This window comes from Somniosus microcephalus, chromosome 16 (genome assembly GCF_052327205.1).
Source record: "Somniosus microcephalus isolate GS21.2 chromosome 16, FLI_Smic_1.0, whole genome shotgun sequence".
NCBI classification, from domain to species: Eukaryota; Metazoa; Chordata; class Chondrichthyes; order Squaliformes; family Somniosidae; genus Somniosus; species Somniosus microcephalus.
The window spans coordinates 66,242,261-66,264,834 of NC_141002.1; the positions used below are offsets into that span (position 1 = coordinate 66,242,261).

General features: G+C 43.2%; 1 protein-coding gene across 7 annotated transcripts in view; it reads left to right on the forward strand.

Moving 5' to 3' along the window:
* Positions 1-22,574, forward strand: part of LOC147106243 (suppressor of tumorigenicity 7 protein homolog) — a 273,711-nt gene that overhangs the window by 233,385 nt on the left and 17,752 nt on the right. For 6 of the 7 annotated variants that reach the window (XM_086009177.1, XM_086009175.1, XM_086009176.1 and 3 more), the window contains exons 10-13: positions 8,235-8,307; positions 9,074-9,176; positions 9,587-9,737; positions 19,358-19,450. In XM_086009177.1, the coding sequence (XP_085865303.1) occupies positions 8,235-8,307; positions 9,074-9,176; positions 9,587-9,737; positions 19,358-19,450 (420 nt within the window). The remainder of the gene's footprint in view (positions 1-8,234; positions 8,308-9,073; positions 9,177-9,586; positions 9,738-19,357; positions 19,451-22,574) is intronic. The other variant, XM_086009182.1, reaches the window with a different exon arrangement.

Below are 22,574 nucleotides of genomic sequence, written 5' to 3' on the forward strand. Positions count from 1 at the left end.
TAGTTATGAAGACCCTGCCCGGATATATATGATAATATCACACCACTATTCAATAGGACTTACCAACTTAAAGGTATGAAAGAGAAGAGAAGGAAGAAAACCAACCAACCAGCTGATCACCAACCTCCTCCTTGAATACTGTCTGTGGAGCCTGTTTGGTTGACTCGTCTCGCTGCTCCGCCTCCGCAGTGCTGTCTAAGCCTGGGAGTGGGGAATAAAACAGAGCAAAAAACACACCCTCACCTCCCACTTATCCGAACTCTCCCACTTAGCAAAACTCCAACAGCACTCAATGCACAAAGCACTCCGTGCACCGCACTAGCCCCTCCCCTTTTATACCCGGATTCTACTGAGGCTGCAGATCTGGCTGAAGCAGCTGGCACAGCTCAGTCACCACCTCCTTTCTAAATCGCAGCCTTCTGACACACTGCTCCTCCGGCATGTTCATGTAGGAAAACTGCTGTCGGATAACCCTGCCAGCGTAAGGTCTGCTGTGGCGACGTCTGTTGGCCCTCCTCCGTCTGGCCATGCCCGCCCCCCTCTCCCAGCGTCTCAGTGCCCTTTCCAGATGATTCAGCAGCAGGACGTTCCCCTCCAATGCAGCTCCCATAATAAGTGCCCACAGGAAGGTTCCCCGTTGTCAAGGCTCACCAACAGCAAGGTGATGGTCAGAAGGCTGAAGATCGTCTGTCTGCGCTGGCTCAGTGGTCAAATGGCTCTCAGTGTGCAGCTCAGCAACTCTTTGTAGCTCTCGAGGAAGTTGTGATCCAAAAATGGCTGCCACTTTTAAACCACACCAGTCCCCTTTAAATAACGCTCCTCCAGCCCGAGAGCGACTTGGTCAGGCCCAGGTAAGCTGTCACTATTAGCGCCAGGCGCTACGGAGGGGGGCGCCACTGAATTTCCGGTCCGGGGCACCCAAAAGGCGTTGCACACTCAAATGACATCATAATCAGCCTGCGCCCATGAGCGGTTCGCTAAGATTTAGCGCCAGCGCTAAATGCATGCTCAATATGGGGCGCCCGCCCGGAAATTGGCTAGCGCCCCACTTCTCGGCCTCTTTAGGCGTTAATCGGTGGCGCTAACAACCGAATTTCTCCCCCATTGTCTGATATCAAATAAGTGCAGAAATACTTCTTTGAGCTTTTTCCTCAGTCAGAATCTGAAGGTGCTGTTTCATGTTCATATTTCTACCTTTATTTCTGGATGATTTTTCCTATCCCCAGTTTTCTCCCCTGCTTTCCTCAATCATAGAATCATAGAAATTTACGGCGAAGAAGTAGGCCATTCGGCCCATCGTGCCTGCGTCGTCCGAAAAAGCGCTGTCCAGTTTAATCCCGCTTCCCAGCTCTTGGTCCGTAACCCTGCAGGTTACAGCACTTCAAGTGCATATATATCCAAGTACTTTTTTTATGCAAGTGAGTTCCAGACCCCCACCACCCTCTGGGTGAAAGAAGTTCTCCTCAACGTCCCTCTAAACCTCCTAATTACTTTAAATCTATGTCCCCTGGTTATTGATCTCTCTGCTAAGGGAAATAGGTCCTTCCTATCCACTCTATCTAGGCCCCTCGTAATATTATACACCTCAAGGTGCTGACCCTTGCTGGGGGTACTGCTCCACAAATGCTGGCACCCTTCAGTACCTTACTCATGTAGCCTTTCTGTATAGGTGAAACTAGACTGAGTATTGCAAGCTATTCATTCATGGAGGGTATGTCAGCTGAACCCAGTCATGTTCTCACCCAACATCTACAACTGTAAAGTTGTCAGCAGGGGTCCCTGGATAGCCAGCAGGTTTGCGAATCCAGGCAATTTTTTTCTTCTCCCTAACCCAGGATGTGCTGAGGCTAATTGTAGTGCTCCAGTTGCCGCTGTGGTGGAGAGAAGTTAACTCAGCTCAGACCAGAGATCAAGCTTGGGACCTTTTAGGCTGAATGTCTTAGTATAGAACTATGTGGTGCATTTTCCAATTCAGTCACGGGGATGCACCTGGAGTCATTTTTAATTTAAGAATTAAATTCATATTGCGTGTGAGAGGGTCATGATCATCAGGAATGAAGTGTAATTCACATGTGACCAGATAAAAGTATCATTAGCCCTCTCTTCATTATCATACTCCACTGGACAAGTAATCCAGAGTCTTGGACTAATAATCCAGAGAACGTGAGTTTAAATCATTTGAATTCAGTTTTAAAAATCTGGAAACAAAATAGCAGTTATCAGTAAATGTGACCATGAAGCTGTTGGATTGTCGTAGAAACCCAACTGGTTCACTAATGTCCTTTCGGGAAGGAAACCTGCCATTCTTGCCCAGTCTGGCCTATATGTGACTCCAGTCCCACACCAACGTAGTTGACTCTTAACTGCTCTGTGAAGTGGCCAAGCAAGCCTCTCAGTTGTATCATACCACAACAAAGAATAATTGCACCGGTTCAAGAAGAAGGCCCAGCTTCTCAGGGCAACTAGAGATAGGCAATAAATGCCGGCTTGAGGATGAATTTTTAAAAAATGGAAATGGGGCTTTGTTGGTAAGCAAAGAATTAAAACGATAGTCTTTGAATCAACTAAGATATAAACAATCTGTTTTACTGTAAAAATCTATAGAATTGATTATTAGTAAATTTCTTAATCTATATTAGAATTCAAATATACAGAAGAAAAATATTTTTTAATTTGCAAGACTGGAATAGGTTAATAAATTGTAGTTCTGTTTTAAGTATTATTGTTACTGTTTGATATATTAAAGTTCTCAGATAAAATCTGCACTGAAAAATAGCTGCTTGGTAATTCTTGTTCCAGGTACAATTTGAGAAACAATTTTTTGTGCACTTGTGGACTTTTAGATGTCAATTGTGTTCTGCTACATTTTGCCTGAACAAAGTACAACAGTAGAATGCAGATTTGAAACCCTCGCCAAGCAAGAATTTGATTGTCCCAGGCTTAAATATTCTGTTTTTAAACTCCACTGAAGATGACATTGTTGACACCTTTGTTGCTATGTACAGTGCTAAGCAACAGCGATAATGTACGCTGTTGCTGTGTATTCAAAGGAACACCGCCTAATTAATGACATCATGACTGTGATTTTTGAAGGTCAGTCTGCATCAGAAAAGAGTGATGGACTTTTTAAAGCTTTGATGTTTTTGAAGGAATGGACCCAAAATATGGAAAAGCACTGCCTACTTCACTTACAATGCCTAAACTTTGTTGTATTTTGGAAACCATTACATCTGTAGTTTTTTGTGTCATATTTCAATGTAACACTATTATTTACTGTAATGTAGTATTTGTTTATTTGCCAGCCAATTAGTTGTTGTCATGCTGGTGTGAGCTAGTTGCCAAGGTGATGAGTTAATCTTTACCTCATTTTGCTTTGGGGCAGCTAACTCCACTCTGCTTTTTAGTATTTAATCAAGCAGTGTTTTTCTGAGTAGTAAAATGTTCAGTATCTGTTTTAATTATAAATATAGAACACTGATGATTCAGTAGGTCAAAGCAGCGAGTGACACAGACCAGGGCAGTTTTTGGGTCAGTCCTTAGTCTTTGCAGTGGTAACTGATCTCCGCAGGGAGGTGTGCTATGATTGCCTTCGGCACCCTTGGGTCAGGGAGGGGGATATCTGCTGAGTTACTGGTTCGAAGGATGGGGCTCGGTTTGGCTGCGATGCCCTCAGTGATTGAATGGCCTGCAGACACTCATTGTCTATGCCGACATTGATGGCCACGTGGGTGAAGTACCAGAGGGTGACCAGTACTCATGGAATCATATCTCCTCAAGGAGAGGAGGAAGGCAAGAGGAGAACATTGGCAGAGACAGGAGGATTAAAAGTGTTGAGCTACTCGGCTGTGTTACATATTGTTTTGATTGGATGGACAGTTGTTACCGATTCCTGCTGAGGTCTCACATTCTATGAAGATTCATTTTAAAATTGCACTGACTGATGAAAAGGGACCAGATTTATCTGATTTCCAGACTGAAATCTTGGCTATGTTGACAGAACTGCAAGATGCATAGAGAAAGAGCCACCTGACCGCTAAGCAGACAGCTTACAAACTGTAAGGCCCAAGCACCAGAGGACACTAAAATATTCAGTGCAAGAGTATGCACATTGTGCCAGTAGAACGTCTGACGTGTCCAGGTATTTAAAAGAAAAAAGCAAATCAAACATTTAGTAGTCTTTGGCCCCTGTATTAGTAGGAAGCTCCTACTAATCCACCTGTGTGGGTTAGATTGTTGAAACCAGACTCCAACACTAACTCTCAACATAAGCAGAGTTTAATAGGTGGTACTCTAACCACACAGCTGCTTCTGGAGGTCTTGTTTACACAACAGCACTTTATTCCAGAATCCAGGTGGGCATCTTTTGCATTTAGTCCCAAGCAGTTCACATTTGCAAAGGATTACTAATTGCATCACCGCTTGCTGTTCGTGCTTGAGTTTAGCAATATGTGGACTGCATGGCTATAACTCATGACCTCGATCTGAATTCATACGGAAATAATTTGGAGTTGATCCACCAGGAAGCCCTTCATGTTTGCTTTAATAAATTTGCCCCATTTTTCCAGTACGTATCTTAATCTTCAACAGCACCTACCAGCTCCATGACTCCTACCACCAAGAACAACATTCACTCCAAGTTCCCCTCCAGGTCACACACCATCCTGACTTGGACATGTATTGCTGTTACTTCATTGTTGCCGGGTCAAAATCCTGGAATTCCAATCAAACACCATCTTGTGAGCACCATTACCACAAGGACTGCAGCAGTTCAAGAAGGCACCACCTTCTAAGGACAATAAAGGATAGGCATTAAATTCTGCCTTGCCAATGTCTCCCACATTCTGAGAACAAATAAAACTGAGGATCCTTGTCTAGATCAAGCCTGAATTTGTAGGAATCCTGAGTATGTATAAAAGTACGTCTTCAGTATCAGTAGGCACATCAGAGCATCTAACTCCTTAAGTTCAAGTTAACAGAAAATATTTTAGCTTTACGTTTTATGGAAAGAAAGTTTTTATTTGATTATTTTTTTAAATATGTGTTCAAATTGAAGGAAGCTGTGCATTCATTTCAGAAATTCAGGTATGACCTTCATTACAAGAGGATTTGAGTACAGGAGTAAAGAAGAAGTCTTACTCCAATTATATAGGGCCTTGGTGAGACCACACCTGGGGTACTGTGTACAATTTTGGTCTCCTTGCCTAAGGAAGGATATACTTGCCATAGAGGGAGTGCAACGAAGGTTCACGAGATTGATTCCTGGGATAGCGGGACTGTCGTACGAGAAGAGATTGAGTAAACTAGGCCTGTATTCTCTTGAATTCAGAAGAATGAGAGGGGATCTCATTGAAGCATACAAAATTATTACAGGGCTTGATAGGGTGGATGCTGGGAGAATGTTTCCCTTGGCTGGGGAGTCTAGAACCAGAGGCCACAGCCTCAGGATAAAGGGTAGGCCATTCAGGACGGAGATGAGAAGAAATTTCTTCACACAGAGGGTGGTGAATCTTTGCAATTCTCTATCCCAGAGGGCTGTGGAGGCTCAGTCATTGGGTATATTCAAAACAGAAGTCGATAGATTTCTGACTAGTATGTGCATCAAAGGATATGACGATACGGCCGGTGAATGGAGTTGAGGCAGAAGATCAGCCATGATCTCATTGAATGGCAGAGCAGGCTCGAAGGGCCAAATGGCCTACTCCTGCTATTACGTTCTTATGTATAGACTTGGTGGATGTTCTGTAGTCATGATACAGGGCTGGGAAGATGTTTTTTCCTACAAAAATATCTTTAATTTTTGTTTTATTCATTTTATGGGATGTGGGCGTGCTGGCAAGGCCAGCATTTATTGCCCATCCCTAATTGCCCTTGAGAAAGTGATGGAGAGCCGCCTTCTTGAACCGCTGCAGTCTGTGTGGTGAAGGTACTCCCACAGTGCTGTTAAGTAGGGAGTTCCAGAATTTTGACCCAGCGACGATGAAGGATTGGCGATATATTTCCAAGTCAGGATGGTGTGTGACTTGGAGGGGTACTTGGAGGTGATGGTGTTCCCATGCATCTGTTGCTCTTGTCCTTCTAGCTGGAAGAAGTTGCCGAAGAAGCCTTGGTGAGTTGCTGCAGTGCATCTTGTAGATGGTACACACTGCAGCCACGGTACGCCGGTGGTGGAGGAAGTGAATGTTTAAGGTGGTGGATGAGGTGCCAATCAAGCGGGCTGCTTTGTCCTGGATGGTGTCGAGCTTCTTGAGTGTTGTTGGAGCTGCACTCATCCAGGCAAGTGGAGAGTATTCCATCACACTCCTTACTTGTGCCTTGTAGACGGTGGAAAGGTTTTGGGGAGTCAGGAGGTGAGACACTCGCCGCAGAATATCCAGCCTTTGACCTGCTCTTGTTGCCACAGTATTTATGTGGCTGGTCCAGTTAAGTTTCTGGTCAATGGTGACCCCCCAGGATGTTGATGGTGGGGGATTCGGCGATGGTAATGCCAAGGCGGTGGCGAGACTCGCTTGTTGGAGATAGTCATTGCCTGGCACTTCTGTGGCGCGAATGTTACCTGCCACTTATCAGCCCAAGCCTGAACGTCGTCCAGGTCTTGTTGCATGCGGGCATGGACTGCTTCATTATCTGAGGAGTTGTGAATGGCGCTGAACACTGTGCAGTCATCAGCGAACATCCCCATTTCTGACCTTATGTTGGAGGGAAGGTCGTTGATGAAGCAGCTGAAGATGGTTGGGCCTAGGACACTGCCCTGAGGAGCTCCTGCAGCAATGTCCTTGGGCTATGATGATTGACTTTCAACCACCACAACCATCTTCCTTTGTGCTAGGTATGACTCCAGTCAGTGGAGAGTTTTCTCCCTGATTCCCATTAACTTCAGTTTTACTGGGGCTGCTTGATGCCACACTCGGTCAAATACTGCCTTGATGTCAAGGGCAGTCACTCTCACCTCACCGCTGGAATTCGGCTCCTTTGTCCATGTTTGGACCAAGGCTGTAATGAGGTCTGGAGCCAAGTGCACCTGGTGGAACCCAAACTGGGCATCAGTGAGCAGGTTATTGGTAAGTAAGTGCCGCTTGATTTTACTGCTGATGACACCTTCCATCACTTTGCTGATGATTGAGAGTAGACTGATGGGGCGGTAATTGGCCAGATTGGATTTGTCCTGCTTTTTGTGGACAGGACATACCTGGGCAGTTTTCCACATGGTTGGATAGATGCCAGTGTTGTAGCTGTACTGGAACAGCTTGGCTAGAGGCGCAGCTAGTTCTGGAGCACAAGTCTTCAGCATGATAACCGGGATGTTGTCAGGGCCCATAGCTTTTGCTGTATCCAGTGCGCTGTGCCATTTCTTGATATCACGTGGAGTGAATCGAATTGGCTGAAGACTGGCTTCTGTGATGGTGGGGACCTCAGGAGGAGGCCGATATGGATCATCCACTCGGCACTTCTGGCTGAAGATGGTTGCAAACCCTTCAGCCTTGTCTTTTGCACTCAGGTGCTGGGCTACACTATCATTGAGGATGAGGATATTTATGGAGCCTCCTCTCATTAGTTGTTTAATGGTCAACCACCATTCACGACTGGATGTGGCAGGACTGCAGAGCTTTGATCTGATCTGTTGATTGTGGGATTGTTTAGCTCTGTCTATAGCATGCTGCTTCCGCTTTTTAGCATGCATGTAGTCCTGTGTTGCAGCTTCCCCAGGTTGGCACCTCATTTTTAGGTATGCCTGGTGCTGCTCCTGACATGTTCTTCTACACTCTTTATTGAATCAGGGTTCAATGTCACATAAAAAACTGTCAATGTTGGGAAAATATTATAAGTGCAGTTTATGATCAGCACAGAGTGACACAGATTGCAATCTCATTTTAATACATACAGTTGTTTTTATACTTTAAGGTTGCCAAAACTCTACAGAACACAATAAACCAATATAAATAACCAACACAGTCAAACCCATGTAAGGTAATCCAGGCACCCTGAATAGATGTCAGTGTGAGCAAGATGATCCATTTTTGTCAATGATGGGTTATTTATTGGATTCTTTCTGCATGGTGTACTGTGATTTGGGTCAGTTGGGAAAAATGAAAAAAAAGGAACCTCTGAAAGTAGTTTTAATTAAGAACAAGTGTTTTGTGAAAAAATTCACTTTACCATTAAGAGAAATGGAGTGCCTTGATTTTTGTGGTGTGCTGAGGTCATATAATCATGGTTTCTTCTTTCTTTTGTGACAGATATTAGCTTACCAAAGTCAGCAACAATATGTTATACAGCGGCACTACTTAAAGCAAGAGCAGTCTCCGACAAGTAGGTATCCTCAAAGCTGTTAACACTAGGTTAATGTCAAGAATGAAATTTCTGATCAAAAGGACTGAAACAGATTAAACATGTAAGATCCATTTCTTTTACAGAGTGAAAAATATCAAAATAAGTTATATCTTTAAACCAATATGAGCATGTCTCACTTCAAACAAGCAAAGGACATTCGACAGATATAGGAGTGATTACTAAACTATAATCTCATCTCATTGTCCAGTAAAGAGCTGAAGCTCAATAAATGTTGTGCTCATGGTTTATGACATCATCTGAACTTGACAATGAGATTACACCCATCAATCTGTCCCAAGTATCCATTATTTATTCTATATATAAACCATCTGATAGATTGACAGTTCAAATCAGAACTGAAAAAGTAAGGCCGGATAGTCCCTTTATAGGACGGATCAAAACAAGAGGGAGAGAGAGAAACAAAAGGTAAAATACCAAGTCAATGGAATGGAAAATCAGACGGGCTGTAGAACGGGCGGCTGATCTGCTACAATCAGTTTTCTGACCGTGTTCAAACTAAAAATTACCCCCAAAACTGTTTTGGGGCAACAGTGTCTTGTGAGATTTTTTAACCTTTATGAGGGTTGAGCAATACCAGATGGTGCAATCAGATGTACAGAGCCCTTGTCCTGTGTTACTAGACTTCCGGTAGCCTTTTGTGTCATCATGTATGTCCTTCAGTGGTTCACAGAGCCGTGTGGTTTCATGATACAAATTGTGACAAACGGTCTTGCTGTTGTTGTAGATTCTCACCAGAGGCTGCCTCCAGGCGAGGGCTGAGTACTGCAGAGATGAATGCTGTAGAAGCAATACACAGGGCAGTAGAATTTAACCCACATGTACCGAAAGTGAGTGACTGCTATTTTCTCCATTAGCTTTCATGCTAATAGCTTTGTTTGGAAATGCTCATTTTAATGCTTCTGTGGAATCTAATTGGCTTGAAATCTCTTACAATGTGTCACTAGGGAATGCATTAAATCAGAGTTGTTTCTAGTTGTGGGGATGGGAAGGCAATGAGGGAAATCTCTGTGACTGACGTGTCTCTCTAAAACTGACAGTTAAATTCATTCTAAAATAGTGCTATTAAACACTTGATGCCTGACAAGTTGAATAGCAGATAGACTATTTAGTCAGTTTGCACGATAGAAATTATTTCATGTGAAACATGATCAGGTTTGAAAAATGAATAACTGTATTTACAATCCATGTTCTTCCAACACAATGCCTTTTTAAAGAATAGCTTTTTTTCTTTTTTTAGTATTTATTAGAAATGAAAAGTTTAATACTGCCACCAGAACATATTTTGAAGAGAGGAGACAGTGAAGCAATAGCGTATGCATTCTTCCATCTTCAACACTGGAAACGGGTAGAAGGAGCTCTCAACCTATTACATTGTACCTGGGAGGGAAGTAAGTGCCTTTTAGAAGTAGTATATCTGAGTTATTTAGTCCCACTCCGGTGTACTTCCATTAGTTCTGTGATGTATTCCTTTCCCAGTTAAATTGCCACGGTCATTACCACAGTCCTGATGACTGCCACAAGTCCAAAGTCTGTTAATTGGGATGTACCAATTGAAATGATAATTCTCCAATTTATCGGATTACTCCTGTTAAGTGAAATACATTGGAAATCAATTGTTGCCTTTGAAAATGTCCCCACCATTTCTATGAAATTGCATTGCTTAAAAGAAAGACTTGCATTTATATAGCTCCTTTCACGTCCTCAGGATTTCCCAAAGTGCTTTACAGCCAATGAAGTACTTTTGAAGTGTAGTCACTGTTGTAATGTAGGAAACGCGGCAAGGTCCCACAAACAGCATTGAGATAATGACCAGATAATCTCTTTTTAGTGATGTTGGTTGAAGGATAAATATTGGCTAGGGCACTGGGAAGAACTCCCTTGCTCATTTTTGAAAAAGTGCAATAGGATCTTTTACATCCACCTTAGAGGGCAGAAGGGGGCCTCAGTTTAACGTCTCATCCGAAAGACGGCGCCTCTGACAGTGCAGCGCTCCTTCAGTACTGCACTGGAGTGCAGGCCTAGATTTTGTGCTCAAGTCTCTGGAATGGGACTCGAACCCACAACCTTCTGACTCCGAAGTGAGAGTGCTACCGAGAGTGAACTACAAGTAGCACACTGTGACCTTTGCACAGTCTGGGATATTGCTGAAAGTATTTCTGATTATCTGTAACTCATCTTGCAGGATTAGATATAAGATATTTTCATTAAGTTGTCGACGGTTTTGCTTCCCTTGATGGTGAAATTGCACTTAACTACAGAGTGCATTAAATGGGAGCTAATATTTTTGCCCATTTTTCTTACTGCACTCACAGGGACGTCCAGCTTTGTGTTTTTCTGGAAGCTTGTGTGCATTATGAAGCTATTAAAAAAACTCAGCTAACTGGCCAGTTGGAAAACACGAGCAAAAATGCTACTCAACTTGCTCAAACAGTCACTTCGCCGACATAAATAGCATATTCGCGCCAGTCCAGTTATGGGGTGCACAATTTCTCTGGGAAATGGACGGAGAAGGCAGAAGGCGTAAGGCAAGATTTACAGATCAGAATCTGCAGATCATAGTAAACAGCCTGAAAGCACTGAAGTGCTTTCTACAGAGGAGCAATCCAGCTATGCTTAGAGGAAAAAGCAAGTGTGGGAGTTCTTCACACAAGAGGTTATTATGGCGTCACATACGAGGAAAGTTTGGAATGATATCCAGAAGAAGATATCAGACTTGAAGAGAAGTGCCAAGGTGAGAAATAAGAATGAAGGTGAATAAATGTAGCCTGCCATGTATGTAGATAGCTACTGACAACAATCAAAGTTACAAATGCGACGCAAATTTGCTTCACTGCTGTAGTATACATAACTCAAATTAAAAAGTAACCAACTGCAAATGCAGTGCAAAGGGAAACAATGAACATGGTTGTAAACTAGCACAGCAGGCTTAAAAAAGAAGCTGGAACGATACCGTAGAGAAAGATTGAAATTGATTATAATTCACACATACCGCTGACAATTATGGTGCACTCAAATATTCTTACAAACTTTCTGTCGATAAGATACTTCACATTCAAGTGAGCTACACATACGGCCATATAACTGCTGCTCTCACAAATATTTAATTCATATTTATCGTTTCTTTACAGAAATAAAACTGAAAGCACAGATGGGTCAGGGGTTTCAACAGGTCAAACTTCTCACCCCCTTCAACAATGCTAGCATCAACTAGAAAGCTGTACACAGCATGGATTATGCACAAGTTGGAGGAGAGGCACATGCTCCTGGTTTGTATAATTAAAAACATATATATCCTCTCTGTGCAAACATGTTTCTGCAAACGTGAAGCAATGAGTGTGGTGCAGTGTGAAAGGTGCCACGTACTGTTTGTGCAGCAACATCATGCCTAACAATGCACGTCAGCTTCTTATGTGCCCTTATATTCTTCTCACAGATATGCTAGGATACCAGGAGCAGCACAGCTCAGTGCCATCACCACTTCAAGCATGCACTTGTCCAGAGACACTTCACTTGGGAAGGTTTTACTGACTTAGATGAGGAAGCACAGGGTGAACCATTTCTTGTGGGTATGGAAGAGGCAGAGGTCTTGGCTAAAGAAGGCCTGGCCATTGCTGAGCGGAGATATAGCATCGCCACGGGTTCTGTTGAGCTCCTTTGTGATTCCAATCTCACGGGGCAGCTATAAAATAGTCACGAGCATGAATGGATGCAACAGTCACTTGCCTCCTTGTAGACCATGTTGCAAGTTGGTTTGGTATGCCTACGATTCTACTCACCAGTTACTCATTGTGATGAAGCAAGAGTTGATTGCTCTGCATGCTGCCGTTAGCAACATTCAGCATCAATGGCAATGATGGAAGACCTCAGTTATGCAGGTGGCAAGCACAGTAAGAGCATCTCTCAGGAATGCTCTCGCTAATGATGTCAAGGCATTGAGGTCCCTATTCCATGACTTGATAACAGCCTGATTCAATGCAACATATGCCAAAGAAACGTGACTGAGGAATTCGGACAATGCAACGCTCTGAGGACTCGGCCTCCAGTGGGTCACATGCGATTAGAAGCACAGAGACAGGCCTATGGCTCTCAAGTTGCCGGCAGTCTGTCGTTTGCTGCTTCCAGACAACGGACAGGGAAAAAGTCCCTGAAAGCAAACCAGCCTTAGGGGCCCAAACAAGAACGGCTCTTCCTGGCACAGTCTGTGTCTGCTACATGTCAAGGTAAGAGGAATCATAAACAGGTCCACTCCAGACCTTTCAGGAAGCCTCCACACTGACCCCATCAAATATTTTGTCAAGTAGAAGTAGTATAGTAGATACACCATGGTGCAGTAGTTCAATACACCTTCACTATAATGTTCAATGAAGACACAACTCATCACCTTAAACTTAAATCATTGCTAACTTTTGAAATTAACGGTTTTCATGTAAACAGCAGTACTGAGGAATGGATGTTCATAAAAGAAAAGGTTTGAAGAAACATAAAGGCGGCCCTTAAGAAAAGAGCTGCAGTGACTGCTCAACTCTGCCAGTTTCTCCTCCTCCTGTGCCATGGTTTGTGGCTGCTTGTCTTCAAGAAACATTGTATGCCTCTTTTTTTTAATTCATTGATGGGATGTGGGCGTCGCTGGCTGGCTAGGCCTGCATTTAGTGCCCATCCCTAATTGCCCTTGAGAAGCCTTCTTGAACCGCTGCAGTCCATATGGTGTAGGTACACCCACAATGCTGTTAGGAAGGGAGTTCCAGGATTTTGGCCCAGCGACAGTGAAGGAACGGCGATACAGGTCCAAGTCAGGATGGTGTGTGGCTTGGAGGGGAACTTGTAGGTGGTGATGTTCCCATGCGCCTGCTGCCCTTGTCCTTCTAAGTGGTAGAGGTTGCGGGTTTGGAAGGTGCTGTTGAAGGAGCTTTGGCGAGTTGCTGCAGCGCATCTTATAGATGGTACACACTATGTTGTGCAGCAAGCAGTACACCGCTATTACCCTGCTAACACTCTCCAGGGCAGCCTGGTCCACTCCGAGCCATTGTTTGAGCAAATATCTGCTTAATGATAATCTGACTGACATTTACGTCAATGACTGCCCATTACTCAGGAGTGTGAGGATTTCAAGTCATGTCACAAACCATGTTTTGAACAGGCAACCCATATTCCAATGAACACGTGATTTCCGTAAGTTATGGGCATCATGGGCACTCCTTGGAAACTGCGTTTGTATGCATAATTCTTTGGTGATTGCAGACAATGTGGATGTTCATCAAGTGGTATTTTTTCTGTAATAAACACCATGGGATGCTGCATGGGTGGAATCAATGGTTCCTATGCCTTGGGAACGCTACAGTTTGTGAAAAGGCTAATCAGTCCCTCCTGCTGAACACCAGCACTGATTTTAATCTATTCAGTAAAATATCAAAACAGGACATCGGTGACCTGCGTAATGTAATGGTGAACTGCAAACTGATTCCTACCATATCTCCTTCAAGGCATAGAAGGTGCCTGTGGCAAAATAGTTGATATCCATTATCACTTTTACTATTGCAAGCAATGTAATGCCAATATTGCTCCTTGGATGCAGGAAATGGCAGTTAATAGATTTCTTGGGGAGGTATAGCCTCAAACATTGCACATTAGTAGATATGCTACCTGGGATAGTAGTAGATCCTGGTGGTTCTCTTCCTATGACCTTTTATAGCTCTCGTCTTCCTCCTCTCCTCCACCAACGTGTCTACTGAAGTGAGACATGCTAATGCACCATTGTGAGCTAAAATAGTTAAGTTGCTCTTTAAAATGTCTCCTCCTCTATTCCATGTTAGACTTTTGCCAACTTCTCCCCATTGTCTTAACATCTCCCCACTATTTTAATCGTCTTAAGACTTAAGATTTCTTTACTCGGAGAGTGGTGAGAATGTGGAACTCATTACCACATAGAGTGGTTGAGGCGAATAGCATAGATGCATTTAAGGGCAAGCTAGATAAGTACATGAGGGAGAAAGGAATCGAAGGATATATTGATAGGGTGAGATGAAGTAAGGTGGGAGAAGGCTCATGTGGAGCATAAACACCGGCATGGACCTGTTGGGCCGAATGGCCTGTTTCTGTGCTGTAAAATTCGATGTAATCATTAACACAATGTGGCCTGGAAGGCAAGCATGTTGTCTTCCAGTTCACGTTGATTTGCATGTTTGTTTTTTGAATTATTGTTTAGCAAACTAAAAGAACATGACATCTGTGAATTGATGTGTATTAATCCAGTTCAGTCCTGGGAAGAATTTTGGGACCATGAGTAAAAGACCTAGAAATTCGGTGGGCTGTGCCACCAGCTAGCGCCTAAAGAGGGCACTCAGTGGCTTTAGCGCCACTGGTCGCGCCTCCTGCGATATTTAGCGGGGCGCTAATGGCGGCGTTAGCCTGTAGCGCTGCGCCGCCACCGATGACGTCATCGGTGTGCGCAGCGCCCCGCTACCGCCCCGATCGCGATATTTGGTCACGCCCGCCTCTGTAACGCTGATCACAAATCGCGCCCGGTTCACGGGGCCTACCTGTGGCGGTAGTGGCGCAAATTAAGGTGGAGGTGCGGGGCGGCCATTTTTTCGGTGGCCGCCTGCCAGCAATTCCGTCCCCGGCCTCATGATCCCCCACCCCCCCCCCGGCCCCCTCCCCCCCCCGGGCAGTGCCGGCTGTGTCCCGAGAGCCCAGCACTTCTCCTCGGTGCCGGGCTCTTTTTACGGCACTCGCGATCGGTCATCGCGCTGGTGCAGGCCCCTCTCCCTTAAGAAGGGGAAGGAAGGCCTGCAGTACCGCAGCGCGCCGTGCCACAGCGTGGCGCTGCGGCACATTGCGCTGCGATATTCAGTTTCAGCGCCCCAAGAGGGACGCGGGGCGCTGCTCGAGGCACCCCACGTCCCTCTTGGGGCGCTCAAACTGAATTTCCGGCGGGCGCAACGGCTCCATTCGCAGCTGTAATTCCGGCGCCCAGGTGAGCTTGGCGCCCCGTTTGGGGCTCCACCGAATTTCTAGGCCAAAGTATTCTTGTGTTTCATTAATGCACGTATGTTACTTCGAACGCACAGAGCAATTTTACACTCTCTAGTTTTTACTTCATTCCTCACAATTGCCCCCATCACATAGTCTCCTTTGGCTGAAGGAGGGCACTGGAGATGATTTAAACTGGTCATATTTTAGCTGTACTTATTTAAAACCACCACAAGTTACTCTGATTTGGTAACATTGTGTGCGTTCTATCTGGAAAATGCCTGCAAGGGTGAAGTATGTATACCCGCAATCAGATTTCATGTTTTAAAAATACATTTCCATTCAAAATGGGTTCAATTCTTTTTTGGATAATTTAAAAATCACGTTAAAAGAATTTGTGAAATAAAACCATGCACATCAAATGTCAGATCCTGAAAAGAGAAAAAGTAGGTTTTAGGTTTTGATTAAAGGCCCTTCAGATGTTGTAGATTTCTAGACATTTTTGTTTTTATTTCAACTTTCCAACAGATACAGTTTTTTTTTCTTTTTCTCTTTTGAAAGGGTTTCTGATCTGTAATTTGTTGTAAACTCTTAAAGATTTTTCAAAAACTGAATTCAGATTTTTAAAGGACTTAAAGGGACAGAATTTACGGTGTCTTCGATGACCTACGCTGAGCGTACGCCGTCCTAATCCTTCTGTTTGGGCCCCACAAGTTCCGGGTTTCCGTATGCACTCAGTTGGGCTATTTGTCGAACTACTGCCCAGCAATTGCCCACAAAATCATTACAGCTGGTGAAAGCAGGTATAGGGCCTGCTTTCACCAGCATAAGGGTTAATATAAATCTTAAATTAAAAATTTTTAAATAAAAAAATGATGCACAAATCCTTAAAATTAGTTTAAGGAAATATTGGCCCGGATTAAAATAATTTTTCAAAAAATTACATTTTTATTGTATTTGATGTAATTAAGGGATTTTAATTAAATTTGAAAATCAGAACGTTTATATTTATTAGAGTTGTCTAAATTGTTTAATTATTTGGGATTCCATTGCATGTCATTAGGGAATTCCGTTCAGAAAAGACTGCAGTGGAATCCTCCTTTCTCATTGGAGGACCGGTCCCATGTGATCCCAGGGACGCTTCCAAACCGCCTGCGTCCCTGGGATCCGTGGGCCTTTACGCAGGCGTACGCCTGGAGGCCCTGGACCCGAACCCTCTGTGGCTTTGGAGCCAGGAGGTAAGTTCGTAGATGTTTCGCTGGTCGGAGGTGTGCTCCGGAGGTAAGCCTCCAACCGCAAATTCAGGGCCAAACCTTTTCAGATATTTTGGCAAAAACTTGATAACGGCTCTTATTTACAGTAAAATGTTTCTCAAAGACTTTCTGGTCTGGATCGGTTTCCCATATATTTATTTTCAGTGCTCAGGTCCTTTGTTTTAAGGTGCACCATCATTATGAAGGAACTTGCGAGGGTTGAACTCTATTTACTCTCTAGTCCATGCACCATCTGCTCCAAGGCTGTCTCCAGTGCCATTCTGAACTGGGAACTCTGCATCATGGGGATTTAAACCCATATCCACCACTGCAGCTGCATGACACGTTGGTGTTCCAGTGTGCTGTGTTACTGCACCTTAAGTATGCTATTAATAGGGGCAGTAAAATATGATGATCTGCTTTCAGAATATTACTGCTATAGTTAAAAGGAAAACAAGTAATGATTATCAAATGCGGGGGCCTGAGAGATATTACTATTCTTCGTTTTGGCTTTTAAAGGGGCCTTTAAGGATAAATTTGACGAGGCTTCACCTGTGGCACTGAGCTTCACTGATGGCAGAAAATGGGGCCTCTGACCTTGCACACCCTGCCTGCTGAGTTTTGCAACACATGATTTTTGAGACGAGAAGACTCATTCAAGTGGAATATTTCTATAAATCAGGTCCCATGCTGAATTCCACGACTTCGGGTGAGGCTTCACCCCATCGTGCTCCTCGCCTGTATAAAAGGGGCACATGACAATTAAACAAAATAAGGTTGCTGGTGGTTGAGTAAATGTCGAAGATCTTTTTTGCCACTGAACAGAAGGTTGTGGGTTCAAGTCCCACTCCAGGGACTTGAGCACTAACAAATCTAGGCTGACACTCCCAGTGCAGAACTGAGGGAGTGCTGCACTGTTGGAGGTGCCATCTTTCGGATGAGACGTTGAACTGAGGACCCGTCTGCTCTCTCAGGTGGACGTAAAAGATCCCGTGGCACTATTTCGAAGAAGAGCAGGAGAGTTATCCCCAGTGTCCCGACTAATATTTATCCCTCAATCAACATCACTGAAACAGATTATCTGGTCATTATCACATTGCTGTTTGTGGGAGCTTGCTGTGTGTAAATTGGCTGCTGCGTTTCCTACATTACAACAGTGACTACACTTCAAAAAGTACTTCATTGTCAGTAAAGCGCTTTGGGACGTCTGGTGGTTGTGAAAGGCGCTATATAAATGCAAGTTTTTTTTGCTTAAAGCCTTCAGTTTGCCAGCCAACACTTTACTGCTGCTCCCATCAGCTTCCAGAAGAAGAATTGAAGGTCACTGCCCTTTAAACACCAGCAGCAGCTCTTTAAGAGCTGCTGGCTTGTTCAGTTTTGCAAATTATGTCCATCCACCTTTCATGCCAGATCCCCTGCTCGTAACTTCCATGCACAGGTAGATTATTCAAACGAATTGGAGGCCTTGCCTTGCAAAGTTTAAGGAAGCAAGAGGTGAGCATAGACCCAATTTTGCCAGTCTCACAAAATCAGGGCTTCCGTGTCCTTTTCTAAACACTGCTTGTGGTGAAAGATATTGCAGCAGTGGCTTTTCCCCTGTTAGCCACTTGGTGGCATTGTAGATTGTCTTTCAGATAACAATGGTCAGTTATCACAAAACAAGACCAGATCCAGGAGACAATCCCTGGAGAGCATTTTTTTTAACAAAAAAAAGCAGTTTAGTCTACAGCAGTTCAGAGAGGCTAGTTTCCTTTCCATGAACCTATTGTTGGAGTAATATTTCTCTTAATCTTAAATCAAGACAATTCAGTGCGACTGCCCTGCTCATTGTTATGAGCAAACTGTTGGTTACTTTCTTACTTTACGAATTCAGTCCAGCCACCAACTCAATCTTAGGCCTGAGCTGGTCACAGTTGCTCGGTTGGTTGTATAAGTGTGAAAATGTTTTTTGCTTATTCTGCAAACATTGGCCCATAACTCATTGGCAGTAATTAACAATTAGCACAGCGTTAAAAAGAACCTCTGACAGCTAATCCCGATTTAATTAAATATGCGCGTACCTTAAATGGCTCCAAAACAGGCTCCTTGCGCCTCTTCAGTCCAGTTCTAACTTTCTGTGGCATGTTTAGTTCGTAACTACCGTGCAAGTACAGCAACTTCACGCCGTTCAATGCTTTTCAATGGTGAGCCAGACAGTAAACATGAAAATGTTGTGTGCCTCGATACAATCCTTTTAGCTCTACTTTTATAATCGATGTTCAAAATATCAATTTTATAAATATTGCATGGTTGAAATAACGAATGTACTGTATTTTGAAAAATTATGTGATACCAAAGGTTAGGAAATTAAGCTCCTCAAAAGCACTGAGGTCAGCTGGCTCTCTTGGGTAAGGCTGAGCTTCTCACTGAACTCAAGCCATTTCATTGTGTAAATGAAGACATCAAAATAAGTTATCCTCAGAAAGTATTAAGCTAAAATGTAAAGCTGGGTTTGGATTTTTTTAAAAGATTAAGCCTATGATCATTTTAACTCGGTATACTGCGGGTTCAGGTAACAGTTCTAAAGTCCTAACAGCATGAGGCGTCTTTTGAACATCCCACATTCTTTTGTAGTCTTTGGTATTTCAAGTAAGTTATCAGTTACTGGATAGCATGGAATTATAAATATTTACACAGTAAGGGAGCTTTATACATTATACTGGGGATTTTTTTAAAGACTGTATATAATTTAGTTCATTTTTATAACGTGCATTTAACAATAATGGAATAAAACATTCTTTCCTCAGCTTTCCGAATGATCCCCTATCCCTTGGAAAAAGGTCATCTTTTTTATCCATATCCAATCTGCACAGAGACAGCAGACAGAGAACTGCTGCCATGTAAGTTCATGAAAAAAAACATGGTTATGTTTACTTACAAATTTCTTTTAATATAATATAGTTATGTTGGTTATTTCTAAATTCCTGTTTCGAATTTACTGTCTACCTGCAAAACAAAGGGTTAACCATTATATCAGGTTTGTTTCTGGTAGACTTTAGCTTTGTGTGTAGACATAGTTTAAAGGATGAATGGGCACCCACAATCTACCTTGTACAGTTGGTTCTGCCACAGAATGTTATAGCAAAGGAACAGGTCATTCACCCTATTAATTCCACACCATCTAGTCTAACCCCACTCTCCTGCTCACTCCCCAATCCGTTTAATATTCTTTTTAAAGCAACTATCTAATTCCCTTTTAAAATAGTTTATGGATTCTACTTCCACAGTGGTTTGTGGCAGAGAATTGCACATTATAACCACCCTTTGTGTAAAGATTATTTTAAATCTCCCATTTAATTCTTTTGGTGATGATCTTAAATTTATGTCCTTTGTTTACCATTTTCCAAGCAGTAGCAACAATCTATCACTATTTACCTTATCATAATCCTTCATAATCTTTAAGACATCTGTCGGATCATCCTTTAACCTTGTGAACAAAGCTCTAACTTCTCAAGATTTTCTTCATGGTGATAGATTGGGAAATGTTGATGTACAAAGGGACCTGGGTGTCCTTGTGCACCAGTCACTGAAAGCAAACATGCAGGTGCAGCAAGCAGTTAGGAAGGCAAATGGTATGTTGGCCTTCATTGCAGGAGGATTTGAGTACAGGAGCAAGGATGTCTTACTACAGTTATACAGGACCTTGGTGAGACCACACCTGGAGTACTGTGTGCAGTTTTGCTCTCCTTACCTAAGAAAGGATATACTTGCCATAGAGGGAGTGCAGCGAAGGTTCACTAGACTGATTCCTGGGATGGCAGGACTGTCATATGAGGAGAGATTGGGTCGACTAGGCCTGTATTCACTAGAGTTTAGAAGAATGAGAGGGGATCTCATTGAAACGTATAAAATTCTGACAGGGCTTGACAGACTGGATGCAGGGAGGATGTTTCCCCTAGCTGAGGGCTCTAGAACGAGGGGTCACAGTCTCAGGATACGGGGTAGGACGTTTAGGACTGAGATAAGAAATGTCTTCACTCAGAGGGTGATGAACCTGTGGAATTCTCTACCACAGAAGGCTGTGGAGATCAAGTCACTGAATATATTTAAGAAGGAGTTAGATAGATTTCTAGACACAAAAGGCATCAAGGGGTATGGGGAGAGAGCGGGAATATGGTATTGAGATAGCGGATCAGCCATGATCATATTGAATGGCGGAGCAGGCTCGAAGGGCTGAATGGCCTACTCCTGCTCTTATTTTTCTATGTTTCATAACTGTAAACCCTCATCCCTGGTAACATCCTAATGAATCCACACTGTATTTGTTCAGTTATTTTTATATTCTTCCTATAATTGGGGGCACAAAATTGCACATAATACTCCCAAAAATGGCCCAACCTAAGGTCTTATACAAGTTTAGCATTACCTCCTTGGTTTTTCATTCTATGCCTCTAGATGCAAAACCAAGGATGTTGTTTGCCTTCTTATGGCTTTATTTACACACGTTGTCAGCTTTAATATCCTGTGTGCCTACACGCCAAGATTCCTCTGGCCTTCTAATCCATGCAAAATGTATTGCTTCACATGTTCTGCATTGTCTGTACGTGTCACCTATCTGCCCATCCGCTATCCATGTCCACCTGCAGCCCTTCACAATCCTCGTCAAATATCCCATACTCCCCAATTGTTCAAACCTTTGCTGCAGATATTCTGTACCACTATCCATCACCCCTGTTCTCACTGAAATACACGGGCTCCCCATCTAGTAACTTTTAAAATGGAATTGGATAAATACTTGAAAGGGAGAAAATTGCAGGGCTGTTGGGGAAAGAGCGGGCGAGTGGGACTAATTGGATGGCTCTTTCAATCACAGGCACGATGTGCCGAATGACCTCCTTCTACGCTCTATGGTTCTCTGATCTCCCAACACATTAAATTTAAAATCCTTGTCTTCGTCTTTAAATTCTCCATGGCCTTGCTCCAATCTATCTTGCAATCTTCTCCAGCTCTACACTCCCCTCACTACCCCTCCGCTGAATATTCCAATGTTCTGTGTCTGGCTTTTTATGCCTTCCCTCTCCCTTCACCCCATCATTGATGGCAGAATTCAGCTGCCTACGCATCACCCTTTGGAATTCATTCCCTAATCTGCTCTGCCTCTTTAAAATCAAATCAAAGCCAACTCTTCAACCAAGTCTTCAATCACTCCTTCTAATCTCTCCCATCCTAGCTTGGTGTCTGTTTCTCATAAACCTATATGAAGTGCCTTTAGACATTCTTCAGATTAAAGGTGCTGTATGATGCAGGTTGTTGTCACGCCGTCACCATCCCCATTGTGGTATCTCCACATCCCTAAGCCTCTGCACCAAGCAACTCCTCACCTCCATGACTTCCATCTTTGCCTGAACTCCCCCTGCCCCCTCTTCTATCACTTCACTTCTGTCCTTTCCTCATTCAATCTCAGCCTGCACATAATCTCCCTCACAGACACCTATAGCCACCCTGTCTTGCCATTACCTTGAACACTCCAAATCAGCCATTTTGTTTCCAAAGTTTGAATTACCAGTAAATATCCAATTTTCCCTGTAGGAAGTATTCCTCACTCTAGCACGATTAGTCAAAATGAAAGTAAACAATAAATGGAAGACTGCTTTATTAAAGAGACAAATATTATAAGTGTATTTTTAGATATAATATCAATGGTACCTTAGTTCCTCTTCAAGCTGCATCATCCCTTTTTGCATGTCTTTAGTACATTTACCCTGACCTTTTTCTTTTCCTTTTAAATTGTATTTGATTCGTGGACTGGATCCAAAGATGGCCATTTATTTGTCTCTGAATTTAAAAAGGCTAACTTAAAACAGGAAGGATTCTGCAGCAATATGTTACATGCAAAAATATTTAGTAAAGATGTATTTTTTATATCTGTCTTCGTTTCTGTTTCTTTCTTGTCTTGTTATGTCTTTGTTTCTGTCTTTGTTTCTTTCTCTTTCTCTCTCTTTTAATGTTTCTGTTTTTTCACTT